Here is a 24,676-nt window from a genome sequence, read left to right as displayed (position 1 = left end):
ACCTCAATTATCAACCATCCCAATTTTCAACCTTCCAACCTCAATTAACATCCCCTCCACAACCAACACCACTTTACTGGGGGCTCCTTTTTGTCTCCCAGACTCCTTTTTTTACCAAATTCCAGAGTCATCTTCTCATCCTAGGGGCTTCTTTTCCGAGATGCCACCCTTCTTTTATTCTCCTCTCTAATTTACATCTATCTAGTGCTCGGTCCAGACGATGATGAGGTCTTAGATCGATTCTCGAAGTTATCATACCTCAAGAAGGGTCTCTTTTATAGCAAGACAATGTCAAAAGATGTCCAAGTAGACAGCTGATCCATGACTCATGCCTTGCCTTATATGCCTTCATCATTCTCTCAATTATTCTACCTTTTGGAACTGATACGCATTATCACCCACACTTGGCTAGGGATTGCGCATGCTTAGGCAAAGTCTGTCAAGGTCATCCCCTGTGTCGCATCAAATCTAAGTCAGTGTTGCGTCAGTCTATCGTCTTGCATCCTAGTGAGTCGATGTCGTGTCAAGTCCTATGTCTAAAGCCCATTGAATATGCGTATCGCATTGCAAACGACGAATTTCTTTGAGCAAGTTTTAAACAACTCTTATAAAGAACCAAATTTTGCAAAACCTATGTGTTTCCTCATGTTTATGTGCCATTTTTTTCTATTAGATTGCGTTTTTGTGTGGCCACTAACTATGCAGGTAAGTATCAAAAGCAGTGCTCGCTCCAACTGGGGGCTTCGCTCAAGTCCGAGTAGACTGTGAACTGTCGTAGTACTTTATCAAGACTTCGCTTGTAACAACGAGCGAATATCCTCTGACAGGTGTTTTGACACACCTCAATTATGTTCCCCCAGCGAGAGTTCAGGACAGCCAATTGTCCCTCTCAACACGTGGAGTTCAACATCACTCTCAAGTTTTACCGAAGTTTGTTTGAAGACCGACCCAAGCAGATTATTCCCAGCGAGAGTTCAAGACAGCCAATTGTCCCTCTCAACACGTGGAGTTCAACATCAATCTCAAGTTTTACCGAAATTTGTTTGAAGACCGACCCAAGCAGATTTCTCCCAGCGAGAGTTCAAGACAGCCAATTGTCCCTCTTAACACGTGGAGTTCAACATCAATCTCAAGTTTTACCGAAGTTTGTTTGAAGACCGACCCAAGCAGATTTCACCCAGCAGTTTCAACCGACGTCCTGCTACCCTCAATATTATTGTTTCCTCACGGAGTTCTAAGAAAGGTGTCGTTCTCCGTAAGTTCCCAAACCAGCGCCTCATTCCTTAGGTTCGTAAACCCAAAGTTAGGATTCTTACCCCTAGATTCTTAGATCCCAAAATGGCTTCCTTTAGGTTCATAAGCCTTTAAGCTCCAACATCAACGTCCTTAGGTTCATAAACCCATAATTCCTTTTGGAGTTCTCATACCTCAGAAAGCTTAAACGCGCACGTTTAAAACAAGAATTAGTAACCAGTAGTTCCTAAACTTAACCCTAGGATCCCAATTCCTCTAAGATTCATAAGCCTTTAAGTTCCCATACCAGCCATCCTTTTTAGGTTCATATACCCAGGTTCATACACCTAGATCTTTAGGTTCCCAAACTCCGTAGAGTTCAAACACTTCTGGCATTTCCATCTTTTAGGATCACACTCCCTTAGAGTTCCTACACCCAAACTTTGGTTACCCCTTAGGTTGAACTTATATTTGGCCTCCTTCCCATTGATGTTTTCCTTTAGGGTCCCACACCCTAGCACAATCCTTATATATCTTGTAGGTCTTAACCTTAGCTCCTACGCTTAACCTTAGCTCCTACGCTACTCCGGAAACATCTCGAGAAAGAAGTCACAGGTATGATTTTTTCTTATGGCTGGCGAGCTTCCTTACGTAGTCTAATGGACTTTAAACGACCCTCCCCGGAAGTCGACAGACTCTAAAATGTTCCCGACGACAGGTCCTTGACTCATACCCCTTGAGTCGCCTCGCGTCGCCATAGTCGTCAGGTTGTAATCTTTGATTGACCTGATGGCTATACTTTGACATTCGCCTTGTCCAAGCCTCAATCAAAGTGGGGGCTCTGTAGATACCTCATTTTTGCACCTCCCGCAAGCCACCCAGTGATGATTGGGCCGCATGTTTGGTACACGGAACGATTTATGACAATTCGTAAGTTTATCGTCAAGTGATAGCTCAAACACTTGTGTCTACCTCATAGTTGTCATCTAGGTGTCATTACGGTCGTTTTGGCAGGAATTACCGTCTTCATTTCCTAAAACTGTCAAATCCCGAGTCAAAGCAATGTGCTTGTCTACCTAAGGTTAGGATGTCGTAAATGTTAGGAGTATATCTCATTTTGAGTTACATGTCACTTCTTTGGGTTAAACATAAAGTTTACATTACAAAATGTGCATTTCATTTAGCTAAAATGATACCCGACCTTTAGGCCCGTTTTACGAGGTGATAACGACTTTTTTGGGTCAGAACTATTTCAAAGAAAGTTCTAGATCTTTCTTTTAGCTTTCCAACGCCACCAAAATCACCTTATTCCGAGTCTTGTAGAGAAAGTTATGCCTAAAATACGACAGGCTGTCAAACGCGCTTTCTTACGCACGAGGAAACCGCTGGGGAAAGGACGTAGTAAGTGCTGCGCCTCTTCCAAGGAACGCAGCACCTGCTGCGCCTTTTCTCCAGGCTTTCTTTTTGTCCAAGTTTCCGTGTTTAAACTAAGTCGGTTGTTTCCGGATCTTTCTCTCCTTTCCTAAACCCTAATTCCGTGACTAGTATAAATAGGGACCTTCGTTCCTCATATTTCTCACGCGAGTGTCCGCCCTTCTCTTCTCCCTTTGCATTCTAAGACCATGCTCTTGGTTTTTGGCGTCTACGTGCTTGAACTTTCGACCACGTAAGCTCGGATCTTTCTGAGTACCAGTCTCGTTTTGCATGACCGACCAATTTGACCAACTCCACATCAATCAACTTAATCAATTTTGTTCGTTTTCCTCTTAGAGGGCACTTTCTTTGTACATTCGAATCGAGCATCACTAAAGGTTAACTTAGTTAATCTCGTTTCGTCAAACATGTAAGTCTGAGGGTGTAAATCCCATCTTTTATTATTGTACTTTATTTTGTAATCATTATTGTAAGGTTTACGTCGAAAATATGTTTAAAACCGTTTTGCAAAACCTTTATTCAAACTCTTTTCACGGATTAATGGGAGGCAGACGTCGAGAAGGAGCGCAGCAACTGCTACGCCTCTTCGAAGGGACAGAGCACCTGCTGCGCCTCTTTCTGAGGTTGCCGCAATTCCTGCTCTCCTTCTTCTTCCTTCATCTTCTATTATTTTCGTCTGTTATTTCTTGTTTCGTCTTTGCCTTGACATGATAATTTAACGTATATTCGTTATTAATTTATCCTCTTTAAATTCCCGACTTAAATTCCAAATAATTAATATTTGCGGGTTTTCGTCATTAAATCAAATCCGGGCTTTAGAGATTCGATTCATCAATATCAAGTCTCTGGAATTCATCCTTTGGTATATTTTCATCTGTTAATTATCATCATCATCAATAGTTTAGTATTAATAATCTAACTAGTTTGTTAATTTGTAATTAATCCCATAATTAATCTTGTAATTAATTCGTTCCAATTAGGTTCATCTCATGTTTTATTATTTTTATGACCAATTCACATGTAAATAATTTATTAAACCACTTCTATCCGAGTCAAATATCGATCATTGAGAATTAAATTCACCAATAAATATTAACGATATGCAATTCCGGCTTCACAGCCAGAATTCACCTCAGGAAAGGACGCAGCAGGTGTTGCGCCTCCTCCAAAGGACGCAGCACTGTTGCGCCTGTTCCGGGTTGAATTCTATCCCTGAACTTCCGTTGTTGCTTTGACATAGTTACTAGCTTACGTATTAATTAACTATTACCCGTATTATCACCTAATAATATGTTCGTTAATTGGTTTTCTCTTTTCTTTTCTCAAAACCATCCGTTTTAAGTGTATTTTCGACGTAAATCAATTAACCCGTTGTAATTATTGTAATTTTCTTTATTGTATTTGTATTGTATTTCTTTATTACCATATTATTTGTATTCTCTCACATGCAATTAAACTAAATCTCTACCTCGACATTAATGCATGTTAAACTACTTGATCACCGACTTAGTTAATTCTCACATGTTAGGATTAATTTATTGGATGTTGCATTGCATGCATATAATCGACAACATATCGAGTATAGACGATTTTCCCTAATCATTAGTAGAGGCCGCTATCGAGGCAGGCGGGATTAGGTGTTCGATCAAAAGAACTTCCTAATACGTACCCTTACTCCTTACTCCAGATTTCTGTGAACATCCGTATTCATTGGCATCCACGAGAGTCATTCTAGACATAGAATGCTAAGGGTAACGAGTTCTTGGTGTTCGTGTCACTACTTTGTGTCTTGACATGGCATGAGGTATTCGAACGGTTTCGAATTTTCCACAATAAATTGGTGGCGACTCCACAAATGCAAGCTTGCTCGTTTTCTACCCGAGCGACCCCCGTGGGCCCGCGTCCACAATAAGGCTATTTAATACCATTCATGCTTTTCTTATTCGATGCATTTGTTTATTTCGGTGAAACATAATTTTCAGTTGACTCACCTCCTTTCATTGGTGGTTTTTTCTTGATCGCAATAGTCTTTCGTCTCATTTTTGTAGCCTCATATCTGTCAAGGATTTGAGTGAGATTGTGATTTTAAGATAGTAAAAACAAAAACACAATTTGTTACATAATGACTTCACAAGCAATTCGATTAGATTTTGAGACAATGAACTGTTGCAAAGTGAAGGTAAAAACACAACACAAGTTGATGAATACGGAGTAAGAGAAATTAGGCGGCTCAACTTCAATTTAACAGAAAATAAAAATTCCCTCCATCGCACAGTAATAATGCCTATGTCGCGATCAGATTCAAAGACATTAATCAACCCCAACAAAAACTAACTATGTTCCTAAACACCTGATTGAAAAACCAAAACAAGTCTTGGATGAAAGTTGAAAATTTTGATCAATACTGCGTATATTCATGAAATTTGAATTATACATGTGAAAATTCTCCTCCATCTCACAACAATAGTCATGTTTTCTACCTCTATCATCAATACATAGAATACATTATAAACATTATGCAACAATGACTCTTGCAAATTGCAAGATGGGGGTGAGGGGAGTCGGAAGTACGCAGTCTTACCCCTTTGTTAGCAACATAAAGGCTCTAGTACATCACAATCCAAGTATAATCATCAAAAGTAGCAATAATCAGACGAAAGATAAAGAACAGGTTCAAACTTTAATCAATTTTCCCTAACAATGTTCTATCTACTCCGTTCGACCTCCGTCCCAATAACTTTGAATTACTTTTGTTAAATAGCTTTTTTAGGATACAAAATAGGAAATCAAAATCAGCAAAGAACACAATAATAATGATAAATCAATGAATAACTACCTAAATTGAATAGATTAATAGATAATAAGCGGAAAATGCAACTAAATTGAAAGCAAACGACATTTGAAAGCAGAAACAAAGAGAATGCGCAACAAATCGGGAATGAACCCTAATCAATTTATTTGAAGCATAAAAATCGTAAAAATTGAGGAATAAGAAATAAATAAGGAAAATTGAGAAATTACCTAAATTTTAAGGAATACAGCAAAAGAACCGTAAATCAATCAGCAAACGAAGAAGGATGCAACAGAGAGAACGCCGGTTGATCATTGTAGAAGAAGTCACAGTAATGGCGGTTGAGAGTACAATTCGAGATGAATGTTAAAGTGTGATGAATACGAGAGTGAGGAGATCAAAGTGAGAAAGAAAGAGGAGCAAGAAAGCAAACTGTGTAAAATAACGGTGTTGGAGAGTTTGTGGGTTAGCTAGGAGAATAAGCGAGTTAATCTAAGTCGTCAATATTTACTTAGATCTAACGGTTGTGAATGGTTCTCATTATGTTAGTGGTTCTCATGGGATCCCAAATCTATCTATCTATCTATCTATCTATCTATCTATCTATCTATCTATCTATATATATATATATATATCTATCTATCTATATATATATATATATATATATATATATATATATATATATATATATATATATATATATATATATATATATATATATATATATATATATATATATATATATATATATAGTATTAGGATCATGTAAGTCCTCCTCTTACATGTGAGTCCATAAGTCTCATTGTGAGCCTTTGGATGAGGGAGTTAAAGGGCTGAGATTGAAAGGCCAAAATTGTGTTTAATTACACCCTCTCTCATACTCTACCTAATTAATCACTAACCTATCTAATTAAACACTCCCCTTTCTCTCATTTCCCTCATTAAATCATTATCACAAACCACTCATCTCTCTCTATACCACATTCTCTCTATAATTCCCAACAAAAAAAAAGCTAAAAAAAAAAACCAAACTCTCATCTCACCGGTTCACCAACCTCGCACTAACCCTAAACATCGCAGCCCCACCACCACATCAACCACCCCAACACTCTTCTTATCCCTCACTCTCCACCCCTTCACCATGCAAACCACATAAAACAAACAAAAACCAAAACACCAACCACGCCACCACGTCACAACCACAACACACACGCGACAACCGTAACACCAACAACGACGGCAGGGAAGTATGACGATTTTCGCATATCTGGTTTTTTTGTGCTTTTTTTTCGTTTTTTTGGGTTGTTAGTGGTGGTGGGAGCGGTAGTGGTGGGTGTTCGTGGTTATTGGGCATGGTTTTCGACCACCACGACAGGGGAGAGTGACGGTGGTGCTAGCGAGAGTGTTGGGCATGACGTTTTTCAAAATCTTAGATTTTTTCATTTATGGATCTTGTTTTTTTTTCTTTTTTATGAAATTCTATTTTTTAGATCTGAGTTTTACATATTAGAATTAGATTAGATGTTTGTGGGAAGAATAAGATTGTAATCGTTGTGTTATTACTGACAATATACAAGGCTATATATACTACTATTACATCATAGTCTTTAGGGAAAATATATTCTACATAATATGTGCATATTATGTTCATACGATGCATATTATGTTCATACAATATTTACCATATAGAGAAGATATGGACGAGATTCTCTCATTTGATTGTGCAACGTCTCTTACTTTTTGAAGTTATTTGTTGTTCTTGTTGTTGTTTTGTTGGTGTGGTGTTTCGTTGTTTTTTTTTTCTTCTTCTTTTTTCAGATTTGAGTGTGGTAGTATCGGTTTTTTTTATTTTAGGTTTGAGTGTGGTAGTGTCGGTTCTTTTCAGATTTGGGTGTGGTAGTGTCGGTTTTTTTCAGAATGTCTTTTAATGTAGGTTTTATTATTTTAGGTCTAGTATTACTAGTCTTATTTTGTGCTAAAATTATAGATCTTATTCTTTTGAAAAAAAATTGCACTACTTTCAAACATTAAAGTTTTAGATCTTTAATGTTGTGGGTGTTGTATATTTTTTTTGCTAGGTTATACGGACTATATTTTTCAGATTTGGTATTTAAAATCTCGTCTTATTATTATATTGTCTAGTTTTATATTTTACAAATCTCGCCTTGTTAATACCCGTCTTGTTATATATATATATATATATATATATATATATATATATATATATATATATATATATATATATATTTGCTAATTTTCGTGTTTAAAATTTTGTCTTGGTATTGTGTGAGTTAAGATCTATTAAAATTACACTTTTTTCTTTATAATTACACTTTTTTCTGTTAAAATTACACTTTTTTCTGTTAAAATTACACTTTTATTGCTTAAAATTACACTTTTTTCTGTTAAAATTACACTTTTTTTTGTTAAAATTACACTTTTATTAGCTAAAATTACACTTTTGTCTGTTAAAATTACAATTTTGTCTGTTACAATTACACTTTTGTTAGCTAAAATTACACTTTTGTTGCTTAAAATTACACTTTTGTCTGTTAAAATTACAATTTTTTCTGTTACAATTACACTTTTGTTAGCTAAAATTACATTTCTGTTGCTTAAAATTACACTTTTGTCTGTTAAAATTATACTTTTGTTAGCTAAAATTACACTTATCTTTACTAAGATTACCCTCTCAATTACTAAGGTTTCACTCTCAATGGACTAAAATTATATTCTCAATGGACTAAAGTTACATTTTAAATGGACTAAATTTGCACAATTTGGACTAACTAATGGAGTTATTAGTAATTTACACAATTTTGACTAAAGTTACACAAATTTGGACTAAAGTTATACAATTTGGACTAAAATTACACAATTTTGACTAAAATTACACAATTTTGGACTGAAAATACAAAATTTGGACTATATTTGGACTAAAAATAAAAAATTTGGAATAAAAATACACTATTTACGACTAAATTTGGACTAAAAATAGACTATTTACGACTAAATTCGGAGTAAAAATACACAGTTTGGACTAAAGTTACACAATTCATTTATTTTGAGTCATTGAGATTGTGCAATTTTAATCATTGTCCACTAAAGTGTAACTTTAGTAAATTGATAGTGTGTATCTTTTATCATTTTATGAGTGTAATTTTAGTTCACAAAAGTATAATTTTAGTCCACGGAAATGTAATTTTAGTCCATAAAAGTGTAACTTTAATCCACAAATGTGTAACTTTAGTCTACAAAAGTGTAATTTTAGTCCACGGAAGTGTAATTTTAGTCCATAAAAGTGTAATTTTAATCCAAATTGTATAACTATAGTCCAAATTTGTGTATCTTTAGTCCAAATTGTGTAAATTACAAATAACTCCATTAGTTAGTCCAAATTGTGTAATTTTAATCCAAAATTGTGTAACTTTAGTCCAAATTGGTCTAACTTTAGTCCAAAAGCGTAACTTTAGTTATTAAGAGAGTAACCTTAGTAGAGATAAGTGTAACTTTAATAATAGAGATAAATGTAACTTTAATGAAGATAAGTGTAATTTTAAAGGAAAAAAGTGTAATTTTAACAGAAAAAAGCGTAATTTTAACAGAAAAAAGTTTAATTTTAACGGAAAAAAGTGTAATTTTAACAGAAAAAAGTGTATTTTTAACCGGAAAAAATGTGTAATTTTAACAAGAAAAAGTGTAATTTTAACGGAAAAAAGTGTAATTTCAACAGAAAAAAGTGTAGTTTTAACCGGAAAAAAAACTGTGATGTTAACGGAAAAAAGTGTAATTTTAACGGAAAAAAGTGTAATTTTAACCGAAAAAAGTGTAATTTTAACCGAAAAAATAATTTTAATAGATCCTCAATCACACAATACCAAGACAAAATTTTAAATACGAAAATTGACAAATATATAACAAAACGAATATTAACAAAGCGATATCAACAACAAAAAAAGTAAAAAATGAGATTTGAAAAATTAAATCTGAAAAATGGTAAAACAAATCAAAGATCTAGTGAAAAAAAAGTAAACAATGAGATTTCATAATTAATAGATTTAGTACTAAAATAAAACTATAATTTGTAAGAATTTCAATAACCGGAAAAAAAAGACCAAAACATCAAAATTGAAAAAAAAAAAAAAAAAAAAAAACCGGAAATGAAAAAAAAAAGAGGTCAATGAAAATTGATCTATTTTAGTAGATCTAAGATTAAAATAAAAAAAACTCACAAAATTTAAACAATATTATATAGCAAGACGATATTTGAGTAAAAAACAACAAAAAAATAAAAACAACACCCAAACATCAAGTAAAAAAAAAAACGTAAAAAAACAGATGACGTCATGGCGTCAGTGGTGGTGGTGGTGGTGGCGGCAGTAGCGGGGTTGGCGACTGTGGTGGTGTCGGGTGGGTGGTGGTAGGTGGGTGGTGAATGATAAATAGATGAGTAAATGATTTATTTGGATTTTTTGGTTTTTTATTTGTTTGGTTTTTTGGGTTTTTTTTTTCTTGGGTTTTTGATTTTTTTGGGATTTTTATTTTTTGGGATTTTGAGAGAGAAGAGTAGTGAAATGTGTGAGATGAGAGAGAACTGAGTGAGTGAAAAATATATATAGTGCATTAGTCTTTAATTATGTTATTAGTGAATAATTAAAATGGGTAGGAGAGAGAGTGATAAATTAGTGTTAATGGTGCTTTTTGGTTTCAATCTTCATCATCCATATTGGATGATCCAAGGGCTATAGTGAAGATTTAAGGACTCAAAACATATAAGAGACTTATAAAAACTTTACTCTATACACATATACCCAAAAAGGAAATAGGGAAGAAAACCCGAATAGTCCGAATAAGGAAATATGGAAGAATATAGTGAATAGGAGGGAGTATTATAGATTAATGGTTCAGATCTAATCTAACCCATCATATATAAGATCCTCCCTCTTTCATTAATTGGTTTCCCGCGAAAGTGGTAATTAAGCCCTTTAACTTTGTTCAATTGTAAAATTAGGCCCCATAAGTTTTAATTGGAGTAATCAAGCCCCTTAAGTTTCACCAAAAGTGAAATTCAACCCCATTTTTAAAATTTTCACAAAAATTTTAATTAACAACATTATAAAATCACATTATAATACAATTATTTGTCAATTGTAAAATATTTTGTTTTATGATTTAAAACTTTTATATTTATATTAAATATTGAGAATTATTTTTTTGAATTTTATAGTATATAGACAATTTATTATATATGTATGAATACTATACAAGTTATAAACAATTTACTAAATATGTATGTAAAAGTGTTCTTTAACGATTAATAAATTATGAACAATTTTTTAAAGTTGCAATTAGTTATGTTTAGTATATAATAAATTATTAATACTAATATAAAATGTTGTTAATTAAAATTTTGTGAAAATTTTAAAAATGGGGTTGAATTTCACTTTTGGTGAAACTTAAGGGGCTTGATTGTTCCAATTGAAATTTATGGGACCTAATTTCACAATTGAATAAAGTTAAGGGGCTTAATTACCACTTTTGCGATTTATTTCCTGTCCTTTCTTTTCTCTCCCTAGCGATCAAGTTACTCCATACTCTCTTCTAAATTTTTCAGTTTTCCTGCAATGTAAGGTACTTCCATTATTCTCTTCTTGTTTTATTTTGTTGTCTTCCACGATCATCCGCATTGTTCTTCTCTTGACATCTTGGTCGACGGACGTTGGTGATTCACTTCCTAATCAATCAAGGCTTGACCTAATTTTTGTATTCTTTTTGTAATTGAGAGTGTGATTCGATTTCTGTTGCAATACTGGCAATCATCTTCATAATCAATAAGGTTATAGTTAGTAATTCAAATTCCCAAATCATAATCAATCAATGTTAAGGATAAAACATTGAACATTCATTCAAATTTCCAATTCAGTAAAATAAGTGCTGTATTGTTAGGGTTTTACCATTAATTCATCATTTATTCATCTATTAAGTTTATCCTTATTGAGTTTTTCTGCACTGATACTTTCTTATCCCAAGGTTCAATTTGAATGTTTCATAGGCTTTGTGTTATTTCTAATCATTTAGATTATTTTTTTATGTTGTATTCTCTCTTTCGTTTCGGTTTAGAGTGACAATTATTTTGCTAATGCTAGCAGTAGAGATTGTAAGTAACAAGTTATTGTTATAACTTTGTGAGTTAAAACTCACTAGTCATTGTTGTTATTCAATACTGTCAGAGTGTCAGTGTTAATGTCTTGTCTAAGAGCTTAATTGTGGCGTAAGTTATGGTCTATCATGGTACTGTTTGTGTCCGAGTCAATAATTTGGGAAGCAAGGTTATGCTTATTCTTAGATTCACAATTGGATGGGTTAAATTACGTAATTTTGTTAACTATTTATATAACTTTGTTGATGAAATGGTGTAGGAAAACGAATGTTCAATGTTTTACTGAACTACTAACTTCTTTGTGTATCAAATAGGTAGCCTGAACAAAAAAACGGATTGTAATACTACTGTAAGGAGGTAGCTAAAACTACTAATTTTTTTGAATTATATGTTGTAATTGGTACTTGTTTGTCTCTTCTCAGCGAGAGAAAATAATTAATATGCATTCATAATGTCCTAGCCAGCTTATATGTAGTAGGAAGTATATTTTAAGCATGTAGCATGTTCTCCTGAATTAGCTATTGTAATTCTCTTATGCTGTTGTTTTGTGATGCAGGTTGGAAAGCAGCTATCCTTTGCTATAATGCTCCAACAATAGATTTAACTGGTGGGTTTTAAGCGTCTTTATCTTTAGCCTTTTTACGCCGAATGGTCTTTTGATTTTTCAAGGCCACCCTCTTTGAAGACGCCCTTGGCATCAAGAAAACTAATAACCTCGGCACTTATCTTGGTTTTCCCCTCCTCAGTAGGAAACCTAAGAGATCTGATCTTCATTTCATTCTGGACAACATCAAGTCTAAGCTTGCCTCTTGGAAATCCCGTTTCCTCTCTAGAGCTGGTAGGATCTGCCTCATCAAGTCTACGATTAATGCCATCCCAAACCATGCGATGCAATGCATCCGTCTCCCCTCCTCCATCCTCCGTGACATTGACAAAACCACCCGGAATTTCCTTTGGTCTAGTCAGTCTGCTCACAAACTCCACCTTGCCAACTGGGATCTTGTCACTCTTCCCCTCTCTCTCGGCGGTCTTGGGATTAGGGCCGCCGAGCCACTAAATGATGCTCTCTCTTCTAAATTAAGTTCAAAAATCTTTCTGAATAAATCCTCCTCTGCCGCTAAGGCCATTATCAGCAAATACTGCACACCCTCTCGTCGCTCTTTCTCCAGGGGCTCCCATATTTGGAAGAATCTTGGACGAGGGTGGAACATCCTGAAAGATCATCTCATCTGGTCCATTGGAGATGGCTCCACTATCAGCCTTTGGGATGACCCTTGGCTTGACCTTGGCCCCCTAAGAACCCTCGTTCTTGGCCCTCTCAATCTTTCGTCCTCCTCTGCCAAGCTTTGCTCCATTATATCCAATGGGACTTGGTCTCTTGGTTCCCTTGATTTCGTCCTACCCGAGTGCATCATCAGCTGCATTCTCACCATTCCCATCCCGACTACCCCCAGACCTGATATCCTTACCACCTCCCTTGCTCCAAAAGGAAAATTCTCTATCAGTGGCACCTACTCCTCTCTCTGCCAGCCTATCCTCCCTCATACCCCTTCCTCCTTCCCTTCTGACCTCGGCTGGCTCTGGGGCCTTCCAACCCAACCTCGTATAAAAATTTTCCTCTGGCTCGTGTGGTGGAACAAATTACCCCACAAAGCTTCCCTCTTCGCCAGGAGTATCTTGCCCAGTTCGTCTTGTACTCTGTGTCCCAACCCCTCTATACCTGAGACTTCCCTTCATGCCCTCCGCGACTGTAGCTTCGCCTCTCTCTCTTGGTCCGCTTTAAATGTCTCTAACTCTTTCTTTGACTCTGACCTCCATCATTGGATTTACGATAACTGCACTTCTCACCCCCCTAGTTGGACTACCCTCTTTACCTTCGTCCTCTGGCGTCTTTGGCTGAGACGCTGTGACTTGACCTTTTCCACCTCTAGCACCCCCGTCACCTCCCCCTTCACCTTCTGCGCCTCTGTTGTTTCCCAATCCTTTACCTGGACCTGCGCCTCTGACTGTTCTCACTCTGCCCCTGTTACGATTACCACCCATCATGATGCCTTTAGCTATCCTTTGAGCTGGGCCCCTCCGCCGCTTGGTTGGTTTAAGACCAACGTTGATGCGGCTTTCTCCCCTCCTCTTCTTCTCGCTAGCACGGGGTGTGTCATCGAGACGGTTCTCGGTTCCCGGGGTATTAGGTTGGTCCACCCGCTTCCTTGGTCATAACCCTTACCTTTGTGAGATCCTTGCCATTCAGGATGGGCTTTTGCGTTCTAGAGTCCTTGTGAACAATGTCTTAATTGCTTCTGATTGTCTTGATGCGGTTACCACTATTTTATGCCCCTCTGCCCCCATTGGTCCGTTTACTAACATCATTCTTGAGTGTAGGGCCCTCTTGCAGGATTTCCCTCATTTGAAGCTTGTGTTTGAGAAGAGATCGGCCAACCGTGTTGCGGATGCCATTGCTCATCATTCCATTAGAGACTCTAGCATCTTATTGGGTTGTTTTGAGTGGGATCTTCCCCCTCCGTTTGTTGTAGATCTATGCACTTTAGACTGTGTTTTGGCTTGCACGCCGCTTTCTCCCGAACCCCCCCCCCCCCCCTCCCCCCGTGATGTATTCGTAATTGTACTTGACTTGGTTTGGTTTGTTATTTATTTCATGCTCTTTTCTTCCAAAAAAAAAAAAAAGTTGGCTTTTAGCCTTTCGTCAGACATTTATTTGTAAAGATAGCTCAATGTACTGGAGTTTGAGTGTCCTTTAATTGGTCACCAGGGAAATTTCATCATATGATTCAGTAATGGAGGGAAGGATATTTGATTTGGAAGATTGGGTACAGATGGATTAAGGAGTTTACCATGTTTATTGATTAATTCTTGGGCTAAATATGTGAGAGTATGTGTGTGTTTCTTGGAATGAAGGGCGGGTGAACTCGATAGTGGACACTGGACAACGATCTAAAGGATCTTTGGAAATGGTTTGGGAGTCTTAATATACCACCAAAGCTTGCTCATTTCGCTGGGTGGGCAGCTAGCAATACTCTTCTGCAGCGTTATGTCCAATGTGAGGCGGAGTGTGCGATGTGTGGAGTTGAGGTGGAGGACTACTATCGTTGCTGTTGTCGGACATGTTATTATTCTCACCTATTCTAGGCTTTCTAGTAATCCTGCATTAATGTTACCTGCTGATATGACGGATGTTTAATTTATCTCTTGGCGTATTGCGCTGGTGTTTGAAATTGTTCTCCGTCGAGGTAAATTAAGGCAATTTTCATGATTATTTGTTTACTTAGATCGGAGTTCATATGTCGCAGTAATTCTTAGGGATAAAAAAATACCCTTTATTATTTATGACATGGCAAGGGATCATTGGAAGATGGGAAGAGAAACAAACACAAATTGGGGTAAACTGAAAACCCACGTGCAAAAGGGGGCCACCAACCAAGTCAATAAACAAACTCCTATTCTTTAGGGGGTTGACCTGGTATTTAGGAACAGAAGCAGAGGCAGCTCAAAAACCCTAGTTCTGATTCCAGCAACTATATAAGGGCGAGAAGAGCAACACTCAAGGCATTCGAAATTCAACTCGAGCAACTCGTCAGTCCACAAAAATATCGTTTATACTTGGCAACAATCCACTAGAAAAAATAATCTTGTATTTCCTTACTTGTGCGTTTTCCCTCGATTATAGTGCAATGTTGGTGGGATTCCGACTCCCCCCGCGGTTGTTCCCACACCGGGTTTTCCGCGTCACCAAAAATCATCCGTGTCATTTACTTTTATTTCGTCTTTTCTTCACTCGTTGTTATTATTGCATCCAAACCGTAGTTGGCATTAGATTAATCACTATCACTCACCAATTAAATTAATAACTCGGTAAATTTTTACCAAAACAGTTTGGCGCCCACCGTAGGGCATAGTGATCATTTTCTATAGCCAAATCTCGCAAAACCGAACCAGCCGTCACAATGTCTGGGACCAGCCAGAATCCTTCCACCAGCCAGAGCATGTCAGCCCTATCTTCTGGAGCAGGACTTACTTCTGCATCCGCAGGATCAGTCAGTGCTCCCCCAGCATCCAGCCAGACGATCCCCGTCAGTATGTCGACCAGAGCCATGCCCCAGCCTCAGAAGCCACCGCAGATACCAAAGGCAGTAGGTGCACCCAGTCAGTCCAGATCCAGTAGGGAAAGCAGCCCCAGGAGAAGTGAAGCTGCATCCAGAAGCCCGACCCAGGAAGGCTCAGGTGCAGAAGTTCTCAGAAGCAGAGGACCTCCAGCGCTTGATCCGATGCAGGTGATGATTCAGGGGATGGACATTCTACGTCAGGCCGTTGAGAATCTGAGAAGGGACAACCAAAACCTGGTGGCTCAGATTGTGACAGCAGTCCAGACCAAGCCAACATCAGCACCAGAAGCTCCGACCCGAACCAGTGGTGGAGGATCGAGTCGATCAATTCTGTCAGAACTAGTCACCAGACTGGACCTTGCGGGAGTAGCACCTAGCGAATCCATCGAGCCTAGAGGATTGGGATGCCTGTCATTTGATAATCCACCCAGTCTGCAGCAGACATCAGGTAATGCTTTGTTTAGCACCCCATCAGGATCTGACCTTCCACCCTTTTCAGGTACCCCCGCACACCAGACATCAGGATGGCAATCTGGACCAGTCATCAGTGCAGCAGTTCCATCCTGCAACCAGTTCACCAGTGGAGCCTGGATCGGAGGACTACAACAAACACCAGAATGGCAGCCTGGATCCATAATCAATGCAACACCAGTAACCAGTCATCCAACACCAGGCCAATTTTCTAGAGTGCCCTGGCTAGGAGGTACACCTGCTGGTTCTTTCTCGCCTGTTTCTAACCCTCTTGCAGGAGCAGGTAATTCGCTGGAGCAGCAATACCAGGAGCTGAGAGAGCTGATGTATAGGATACTAGGCGTAGCCCGTCCGTTGGAGAAAGCAGCCAGAGACAGCTACGCAGACTCACCTTTCGTGGACGACATAGCCCTAATCGGTGTTCCTAAAGGATGTGTGCCACCAGCTATGACACTCTATGATGGAACCACAGATCCACTCGACCATATTAACCACTACAAGCAGAAAATGATGGTGATAACCGCAACTGGATCTCTGAAGGAAACTTGCATGTGCAAAGGATTCCGATCTACCTTGTCAGGAGCAGCCCTGCAGTGGTTCGTCGGCCTGCCAAACAAGAGCATATCTAGCTTTGCTGACCTAGTCAACGCCTTTAACCAGCAGTTCGCCAGCAGCATAAAGCCGGAGAAGCAGAACAGTGATCTCTACCGGATAGTGCAAGGGTTCGAGGAGTCCACCCGTGATTACTTGAACAGGTTCAACAAGGAGAAGGTGGCTATCCCAAGATGTGATATAGCAACCGCTATACAAGCCTTCCGCCGACGACTGCACCAGGATTCAGATCTCTACAAGGACTTGACAAAGCACCCCTGCACCACCTTTGAGGAAGTACAGTCAAAGGTAATTGCTGTCATAAGGTTGGAGGAAGACTCTTTACCCATCAGAGTGTAGATACCTCATTTCTGCACCTCCCGCAAACCACCCGATGATGATTGGGCCGCATGTTTGGTACGTGGAACGATTTGTGACAATTCGTAAGTTTATCGTCAAGTGATTGCTCAAACATTGATGTCTAGCTCTTAGTTGTCATCTACGCGCCGATACGGTCGTTTTGACAGTAATTAGAGTACATTTGGAGTCCGAGCCTAAAACCGTTTTCATTTTATGATAACTGCTAAATCCCGAGTCAAAATGTTCTAGAATGTTCCGGATATTTCTATTCCATATTTTTATAAATCTTTCACAATCTTTTATTCTTTGGTAAAGAATTTCCCGTAATATTCATACAAAATATTAAAGAAAATAAGATTATCCCGTTATTCCATAAACCAAACACGGAAATCTTTCTTCCGCAGGAGGAAACCACTTGGGAACAGACGCAGCATGTGCTGCGCCTCTTCCAAGAGACGCAGTGACCGCTGCGCCTGTTCCAAGGTCCTTTTTTGCGTATTTTTCGTATCTTTTCATATCTTTTCGAGATTCACTTCCAAAGTTTCTCCGAAAACCATATTCCTTCACGTGATTAGTATAAATAGGAGCCTTCGCTCCTCGATTTCTCACGCGAGTGTCCGCCCTTCTCTTCTCCCTTTGCATTCTAGACCACGTTCTTACTTTTTGGCATCTACGTGCTTGAACATTCGACCACGTAAGCTCGGATCCTTCTGAGTACCAGCCTCGTTTGCATGACCGACCAATTTGACCAACTCCACAATCAATCAACTTAATTAATCTTAATCGTTTTCCTCTTACGAGGGCACTTTCGTTACATTCGAGTCGAGTATCACTAATCATAAACTTAGTTCATCTCGTTTCGTCAAACATGTAAGTCTGAGGGTGTAAATCCTTCTTTATTTATTGTTGTTTACCTTTTGTATCACTAATGTAAGGTTTATGTCGAAAATACTTCTTAAAACCGATTTACAAAACCATGCTTTAAAACCCTTTTTACGGATTACCAGAAGATGACCGTCGAGAAAGGACGCAGCAACTGTTGCGCCTCTTCGAAGGGACGCAGCACCTGCTGCGCCTCTTCGTGAGGCTGCCGCAGTTCCTGCTTCCTTTCTTCTTCCTTTGTCTTCTGTCAATTCGTCGTTCGTTATTTGTTTTCATTTGTTCTTCAGTTTCTTCGACATAATAGCATAATAATTTCACATGTATATTATTTATCATCATTAATACGTATAATTCATCATTAAATCCCGACTCAAATCCCAAGTAATCCAATATTTACGGGTTTTCGTCATTAAAATCAATCCGGGTTGTAGAGATTCGATTCTTTCATATTGAGTTTCTGGAATTCGATCTTTGATATATTTCCATTTGTCTTTTGTCATATTCATCATTAATTCGTCATTAATTTTTTCATATTTAACCTATTTAGTTCACCTATGTCACTAATCAATCTTTCATTCATGTAATTAATTCGTTTACGTTCGTTTCATCCATGTTTCGTTGCTTTTATGACTCATTCGCATGTAATTAATACATTAAATCACTTTCATCCGAGTAGAATATCATAATTAAGCCTTAAAATCACCAATTAACATTAACGATTTGCAGTTCCGGCTTCACAGCCAGAACTCACCCTTGGAACAGACGCAGCAACTGTTGCGCCTCTTCCAGAGGGCGCAGCTCTTTGCTGCCGTCTGTCAGGCTGACTTGCTCTCGAACTTCCGTTCTGCCTTGACCTAGTTTAATTAGTTCGTATTTAATTAACTATTAATCGTATTATCGCCTAATTCCTGTTCGCTTATTTGTTTATTTGGTTCTTTCTCAAATTTTCCGTTTTGGAAGTATTTTCGACATAAATCAGTTGAATCCATTGTAATTATTGTAATTTTCATTATTGTATTTTATTGTATTTCTTTTATTGTACCATTTGTATGCCTTCACATGTAATTGAGCTTAAATTCCTAATTCGACCTAATTGTATGCTAAATTAATTGTTCACCGACTTAGCTAAATCTTCACATGTTAGGATTAAAACTTGGATGTTGCATTGCATGCATATAATCGACGATATATCAAGTACGATTAACTTCCCTAATCATTAGTAGAGGCCGCTATCGAGGCGGGCGGGATTAGGTGTTCGATCAAAAGAGCTTCCTAATACGTACCCTCACCCCTTACTCCAGATCTCTGTGAACATCCGTGTTCATTGGCATCCACGAGAGTCATTCTAGACATAGAATGCTAAGGGTAACGAGTTCTTAGTGTTCATGTCATTACTTTGTGTCTTGACATGACACGAGGTATTCGAACGGTTTCCAATTTTCTACAATAAATTGGTGGCGACTCCACAAATGCAAACGCTTGTTCCCAAGCGCCCCCGTGGCCCCATGTCCACAGTTTGGCGACTCCGCTGGGGATAATACACTTACGTGTAGCCAAAAGGGTGAAACTTGAACAAGGTTAGGGAATAGTTTGTACAAGACAATTGTCGGTTTTTATAACTCGGTCTTCCTAGATCGTTTATTCGGCCTTCCTAGGCCCAACCCAACCCATTCGACCAATCGTCCCGTCTAAACGGTCCTAATTCTTATTTGGGCCTAAGGATGGATAGCGATTGACGTCATCCATACCATGTTACTTACTCTTGTTTGTATCAAGGACTTTCACTACTTGATGAAATAGACTAGGAATCGGCCTTACTCTTGTTCGGTACGAGCCTCTCCACAGACTTTGGGTTTGATTGTTCGGTATGGCAACCCACCCTTTAAACCAAAACCCTTTTAAATGCACTCAGCATCCCGTTATAATGCTTGTATAAATGTTTGTACCTTACGTGATCACCATTTCTAAACGAAACCATGACGATTTTTGTAAATTTCGAAAAAGCCAATTATTAGCGCAAAACCGAGTCAAAACTCTGTCCATTTGTCGAGTCAAATTTCGGGCCCAAGCCCATTTCAAAACCTCACTTCGAGTCCACTCCTACAACTACACTAAAGTTGACTAGGACCAACATTTTTTCAAACCTTGTCATTTCTTCAAAAGCTCACTGACACAAGTGGCACACACCCACTTCACGAGTCAAAACATTTCTTTCTTAGTAAGTGTGCTAGAATGGTCGATCGTGTTTTGATTCGTAGTCGATCTCTTATCCAGTTTCCAAGATGCTTGAAACAAGCGACGTGAACTTTAATCAACTCCAAGATGGTAATGATCGAATCTTAACCGCGCTAGCTCAACTCTAGGTTACCCAAGACCAAGTGTATGATCGCCTTGACACCATCGAGGGCCGAATCTATGCCGTAGAAGCGAGGTTGCCTCCTCGAAAAAGTAAAATCGTGGATGACTTCGTGAATGATTTCAGGGACGAAAACCCTCCCATGGGTATGACTGCAGCTGAGAAACGACTCCAATACTTAGAGGAGCAATTGATGTATCTTAAAGGGGATGACATTTATAGGGAGAATAATCGCAAGTATGAGGCCGTGAGTTCCTAGTTGCCAACCAACTTCAACATGACGGATATCCCTAAATTCAAGGGGCATGAAAATCCTCTGAACCACATCCGTGCTTTCAAGGACTATATGTCTATCAAAGGCATCAAACCCGAGATGTTCTTAAGGATCTTTCCTCCATCTCTTGACACCATCCCAAAGCAATGGTTCTACTCTCTAGAACACAAGAAGATCGCTACTTAGGAAGACACCGCGGTCGAGTTTGCTAAGCAATATGCGGATAATGCTGAGATCCAAGTTAACATGCGCACTTTAGAGGTTCTTACCCAAATCGACAAAGAAGGTTTCACCGACTTCCTAAGTAGGTGGAGGAAGACTAGTACCCAACTAGTTGAACGCACGGATGAGGCTACCCTCGTGGAGAAATTCGTGGACAACTTAAAGCCCATCTATGCCAATCATTTGAGGTACCAAAACATTAAAACTTTCAAGGACTTAACCGTACTAGGAACGAGGATCGAAGATGACATCTGTAAAGGGCTCTTGTCCAAAATGGTAGGTCGAGGATATCAAGGTTCAACAAGTCGTTCTTACGGCTCCACTAGCAAGACCGATGAAGTTAACCTCCTCGAGCCATCCAAGAAGAGTGCCCCACCAAGGAAATTTACAAATCTTGGGGATACTTACTCCAATGCTCTAAAAAGGCTAATGAAACAAGGCAAACTCCAACCCATAGGACCTACGCCCGAACCTAAAAAGAAGTCCAAGTTCTGGGACGAGAACTCATACTGCGAATATCATAGGGGTAAGGGGCACGACACAGAAAAATGCTACAAATTGAAAATGTGCTTCAAGACATGATTGAGGATGGTCGACTACCAATACCACCGGGAGGTAAGCCCAACAACACTCAGAATCCTCTTGGAATTCTAGTGATCACAAGTGAAGAATCTACGTTAGATTGTTCACACCTCATTTCTCCAATCGAAGACAAGATCTACGCGATCGAGAATGAAGGATTCTACTCTACCATTTCCCCTACCATTGCCAACTTCATCGCATGGGCAAGAAGTGTGGATAGGCAAGTTTGGGAATTGGAAAATGTGGTGACAACTTTACATGACCCCAACGCGACACCTAAAGAACACGCGCCGCTAATCTTTCCCCAAAATGCTACTATGCAAGAAATAGTCGCCGTGGTTGATAAACTAGTTGACCAAATCACACAATTAGAGGACGAGATCATGAGAATGAGGGAACTAGCTACAGTCAATGGAGTATGGGCCGATGACGATGAAGACGAGTATCTCATTGAACACTCCCTAGTCAAGGAAATAGTCCAAAACGGTGAAGACCAAGATGTGGACCACCTAACTCGTTCGGGGCATCCATATCAAAGTACTACTCAAAATGGTTCAACCAATGTTATCACACCAAATGATAACGAAGATGACTCTACTGATCATTTGCTCAAGCAATTACAGAAGACAAAGGTTGATCTTTCAGTCTGGCAATTACACTAGTAGAAAAACCCCCTATCGTGTCGCCGCTATCGTGGCGGTTCTAATAGAAAACGACATAAAAGGCAAAAAAAAAAGGCGGGAACGAAATTTTTATACTATAGTAAGTCTATTGTGGCGGTTTTAATAAAGAACCGTCATGATAAAATAAATTATTTGTGTCGGTTCTAAATCAAAACCGCCACTATAAGTAATTTATGGCGATTATGCATACAACTGACATTAAAAATGACACTAAAGATAATGATAAATAACAACGTTTCTTTATTAAAAACTGCCATAATATAAATTTTATGGCGGTTTTGACTACAATAAACATTAATCGACCTATATAAAAAAAAGACTTTGTTATCACGTAAACTATCTTCCTATACAACTATTATTTCGCGCCTCTTCACATTACCCTAATCCCCAAAACCCCACAATCCCTGATCAATCCCTATCCCCTTGATTCGAATAACCGCCAAATTGCCATCGCGCTCTCGCCGCCGTTGTTACACAATCAACACCTGGGTTTACTCTGCCTTTGTTCATCCCCTTTGCTCACGACGCCTCTGCCCCCGCTTCTCTGTTCTCGACGCATTGAGTAATTGCTACAACATCAAAGGTGCGCCTTACTACTTATCGACTTGTAGCATCTATAAGTTTTGTCTATTGGTTTTCTATACTATCAATTTCAGTAATATGTTGTCCATTTAGATATTCATCTCATACCGACTTCCCTAATTTTAAGATATTGCAGTAGAATAATTGAATTTTTGTGAACCATTTTGTTGCTATTTGAGTAGTTAAGATGATTAAATGCCCAGTTAAATGCCCAGTTTGATGATATATGCTTTATTGAGATTTAGGTTTGTGGTTTGTAGTTAAGATTAATCATTGTTGGTAATGGTGAGGAAGGGCTAAGAGTAAGTTTACTGTCATGGTGTCTGCTATGTCAATCTATTCTTCTTACTGCGTATTATTTCAACCCACTGCAATTGGATTGTTGATTTGCAGAAAGTTCACTGCATATTATTTGTTCCTTTCAACTTTCAGTCCCTGCATTCTACTATTTTTTAATCGATTGTTTATTTAATTGTAGTTCAATTTGAGTGAAAACTAATAATCCATCTCCAGGTATCAAATGATTAAGTCATCAATCCAAAATTTTAGTGGAATATACCATAATTTCAATCAATTTATTATAATAGTATTAAGTTAATCGGTATAAATCACTAATTATAATAACTACACTAAATGAGTGCAATATTAAAAAGAGAAATCATTCCCTTTGAAATGTTGTTTTTGATTATGTTCGATAAACATGAATGAATGATGATATAGTTAAAGATGGAGATGAAGGGGAATAAAAGTAAGAGACTTAAAAAAAAGGGTACTTTCGTCTTTTACTCGGGCGATATTAGTAATTTTGGGGCGACAAAAAGAAAAAGTGTTTTTTTTTTCTCGTGATTGTTTAACGATAATTAGATTACTACAACTTTTCTTCTTTTTTTTTTGTGCCAGCTCTAATAATTCTTAATAAACGCCATTAATTCACCAATTAATTGAATACGGAGTACTTAAGAATGAAAAACATAATCACAAAGACATAAAAAAGGCACCCAATTTGGACAAGAATCAGCTCATATATGGCTTAACCCACTCAAGTTTAATGATTACATCCTACAAGTCTGGCTATTCAAGTTTGGGGAATGGGGATTGCACACATATATTTTTAATGAAAAAGATAAGTCTAATATTATCACTTTAAAACTTGATTTTTTTGCCGCAACACCGAGCTTGGCACTTGTAGCCTAGTCTGAGTAATATGACTATAAAAGAGAGAAAATTACCCGATTATATTGGATCTTGCAAGTGTCGAGTGTTGTCTGTGAAAGTGAAGGGAACCTATGCTTTAAGGTGAACAACAAAGTCTCGGCTCTATCAGCAAGGATGTAGTTCTTGTCATTTCGATCTGTTTCATACATTAGCTCTTTCATTACATTCCATGATCTTGAATGTGTCATTCCTGCCTTTCGCTTCCATGTATACAAGGAAGCTTCTACTCTGTCAGCAAGCTTAAGAGCTTCATGTTCTGTGGTGATTTTCAATGTATCTAGGAGCTGGTCAGGAGAGAACACTTCTGCATTGCTCATATATTTATATAGCGCATCTCCCAAACATGTCTTCCCGCTCTGAAACAATGGAGTTTTAGCATTACAGAAGACAATGTAGGCACTTTTCACATTCTATGACATTTTATAGATCTTACATGTGTTTAAACTAGTCAGAAAATCTGCCTTGACAGCAAGTTTGTGTAAGATTAGACCTGGAAAACGTGTCATTTGGATTTGGCACGGGTTGGTTTTTGAGCACTTTGGATTGTGTTGGATCGTATCAAATCATTTGGGTTTGAGCCTGTTTTGGTGTGATATTGTTGGTTCAATTCAAGTGTGGGCCATGTAGGTTGGGTGGTTAGAGGCGTGTCACTTTGGGTTGTATTCTGTTCGGAACTTGAGAACTGTTATCCCGGTTTGATTTTGCTAAAGTGATGATCTCGC

At 38.2% G+C, this 24,676-nt stretch overlaps 1 protein-coding gene across 1 annotated transcript; it reads right to left on the bottom strand.

The window, feature by feature from the left end:
• Window positions 1-23,947: 23,947 nt before the first annotated feature.
• On the bottom strand, window positions 23,948-24,271 carry LOC141632952 (rop guanine nucleotide exchange factor 3-like). The gene has a single exon (XM_074445452.1). The coding sequence runs from the start codon at window positions 24,269-24,271 to the stop codon at window positions 23,948-23,950; it is 324 nt and encodes a 107-aa protein (XP_074301553.1).
• Window positions 24,272-24,676: the final 405 nt, after the last annotated feature.

The sequence above is a fragment of the Silene latifolia genome, chromosome Y, assembly GCF_048544455.1.
Source record: "Silene latifolia isolate original U9 population chromosome Y, ASM4854445v1, whole genome shotgun sequence".
NCBI lineage: Eukaryota > Viridiplantae > Streptophyta > Magnoliopsida > Caryophyllales > Caryophyllaceae > Silene > Silene latifolia.
Note: the sequence above shows the minus strand (reverse complement) of the source record. Positions and strands in the feature narration are given on the sequence as shown.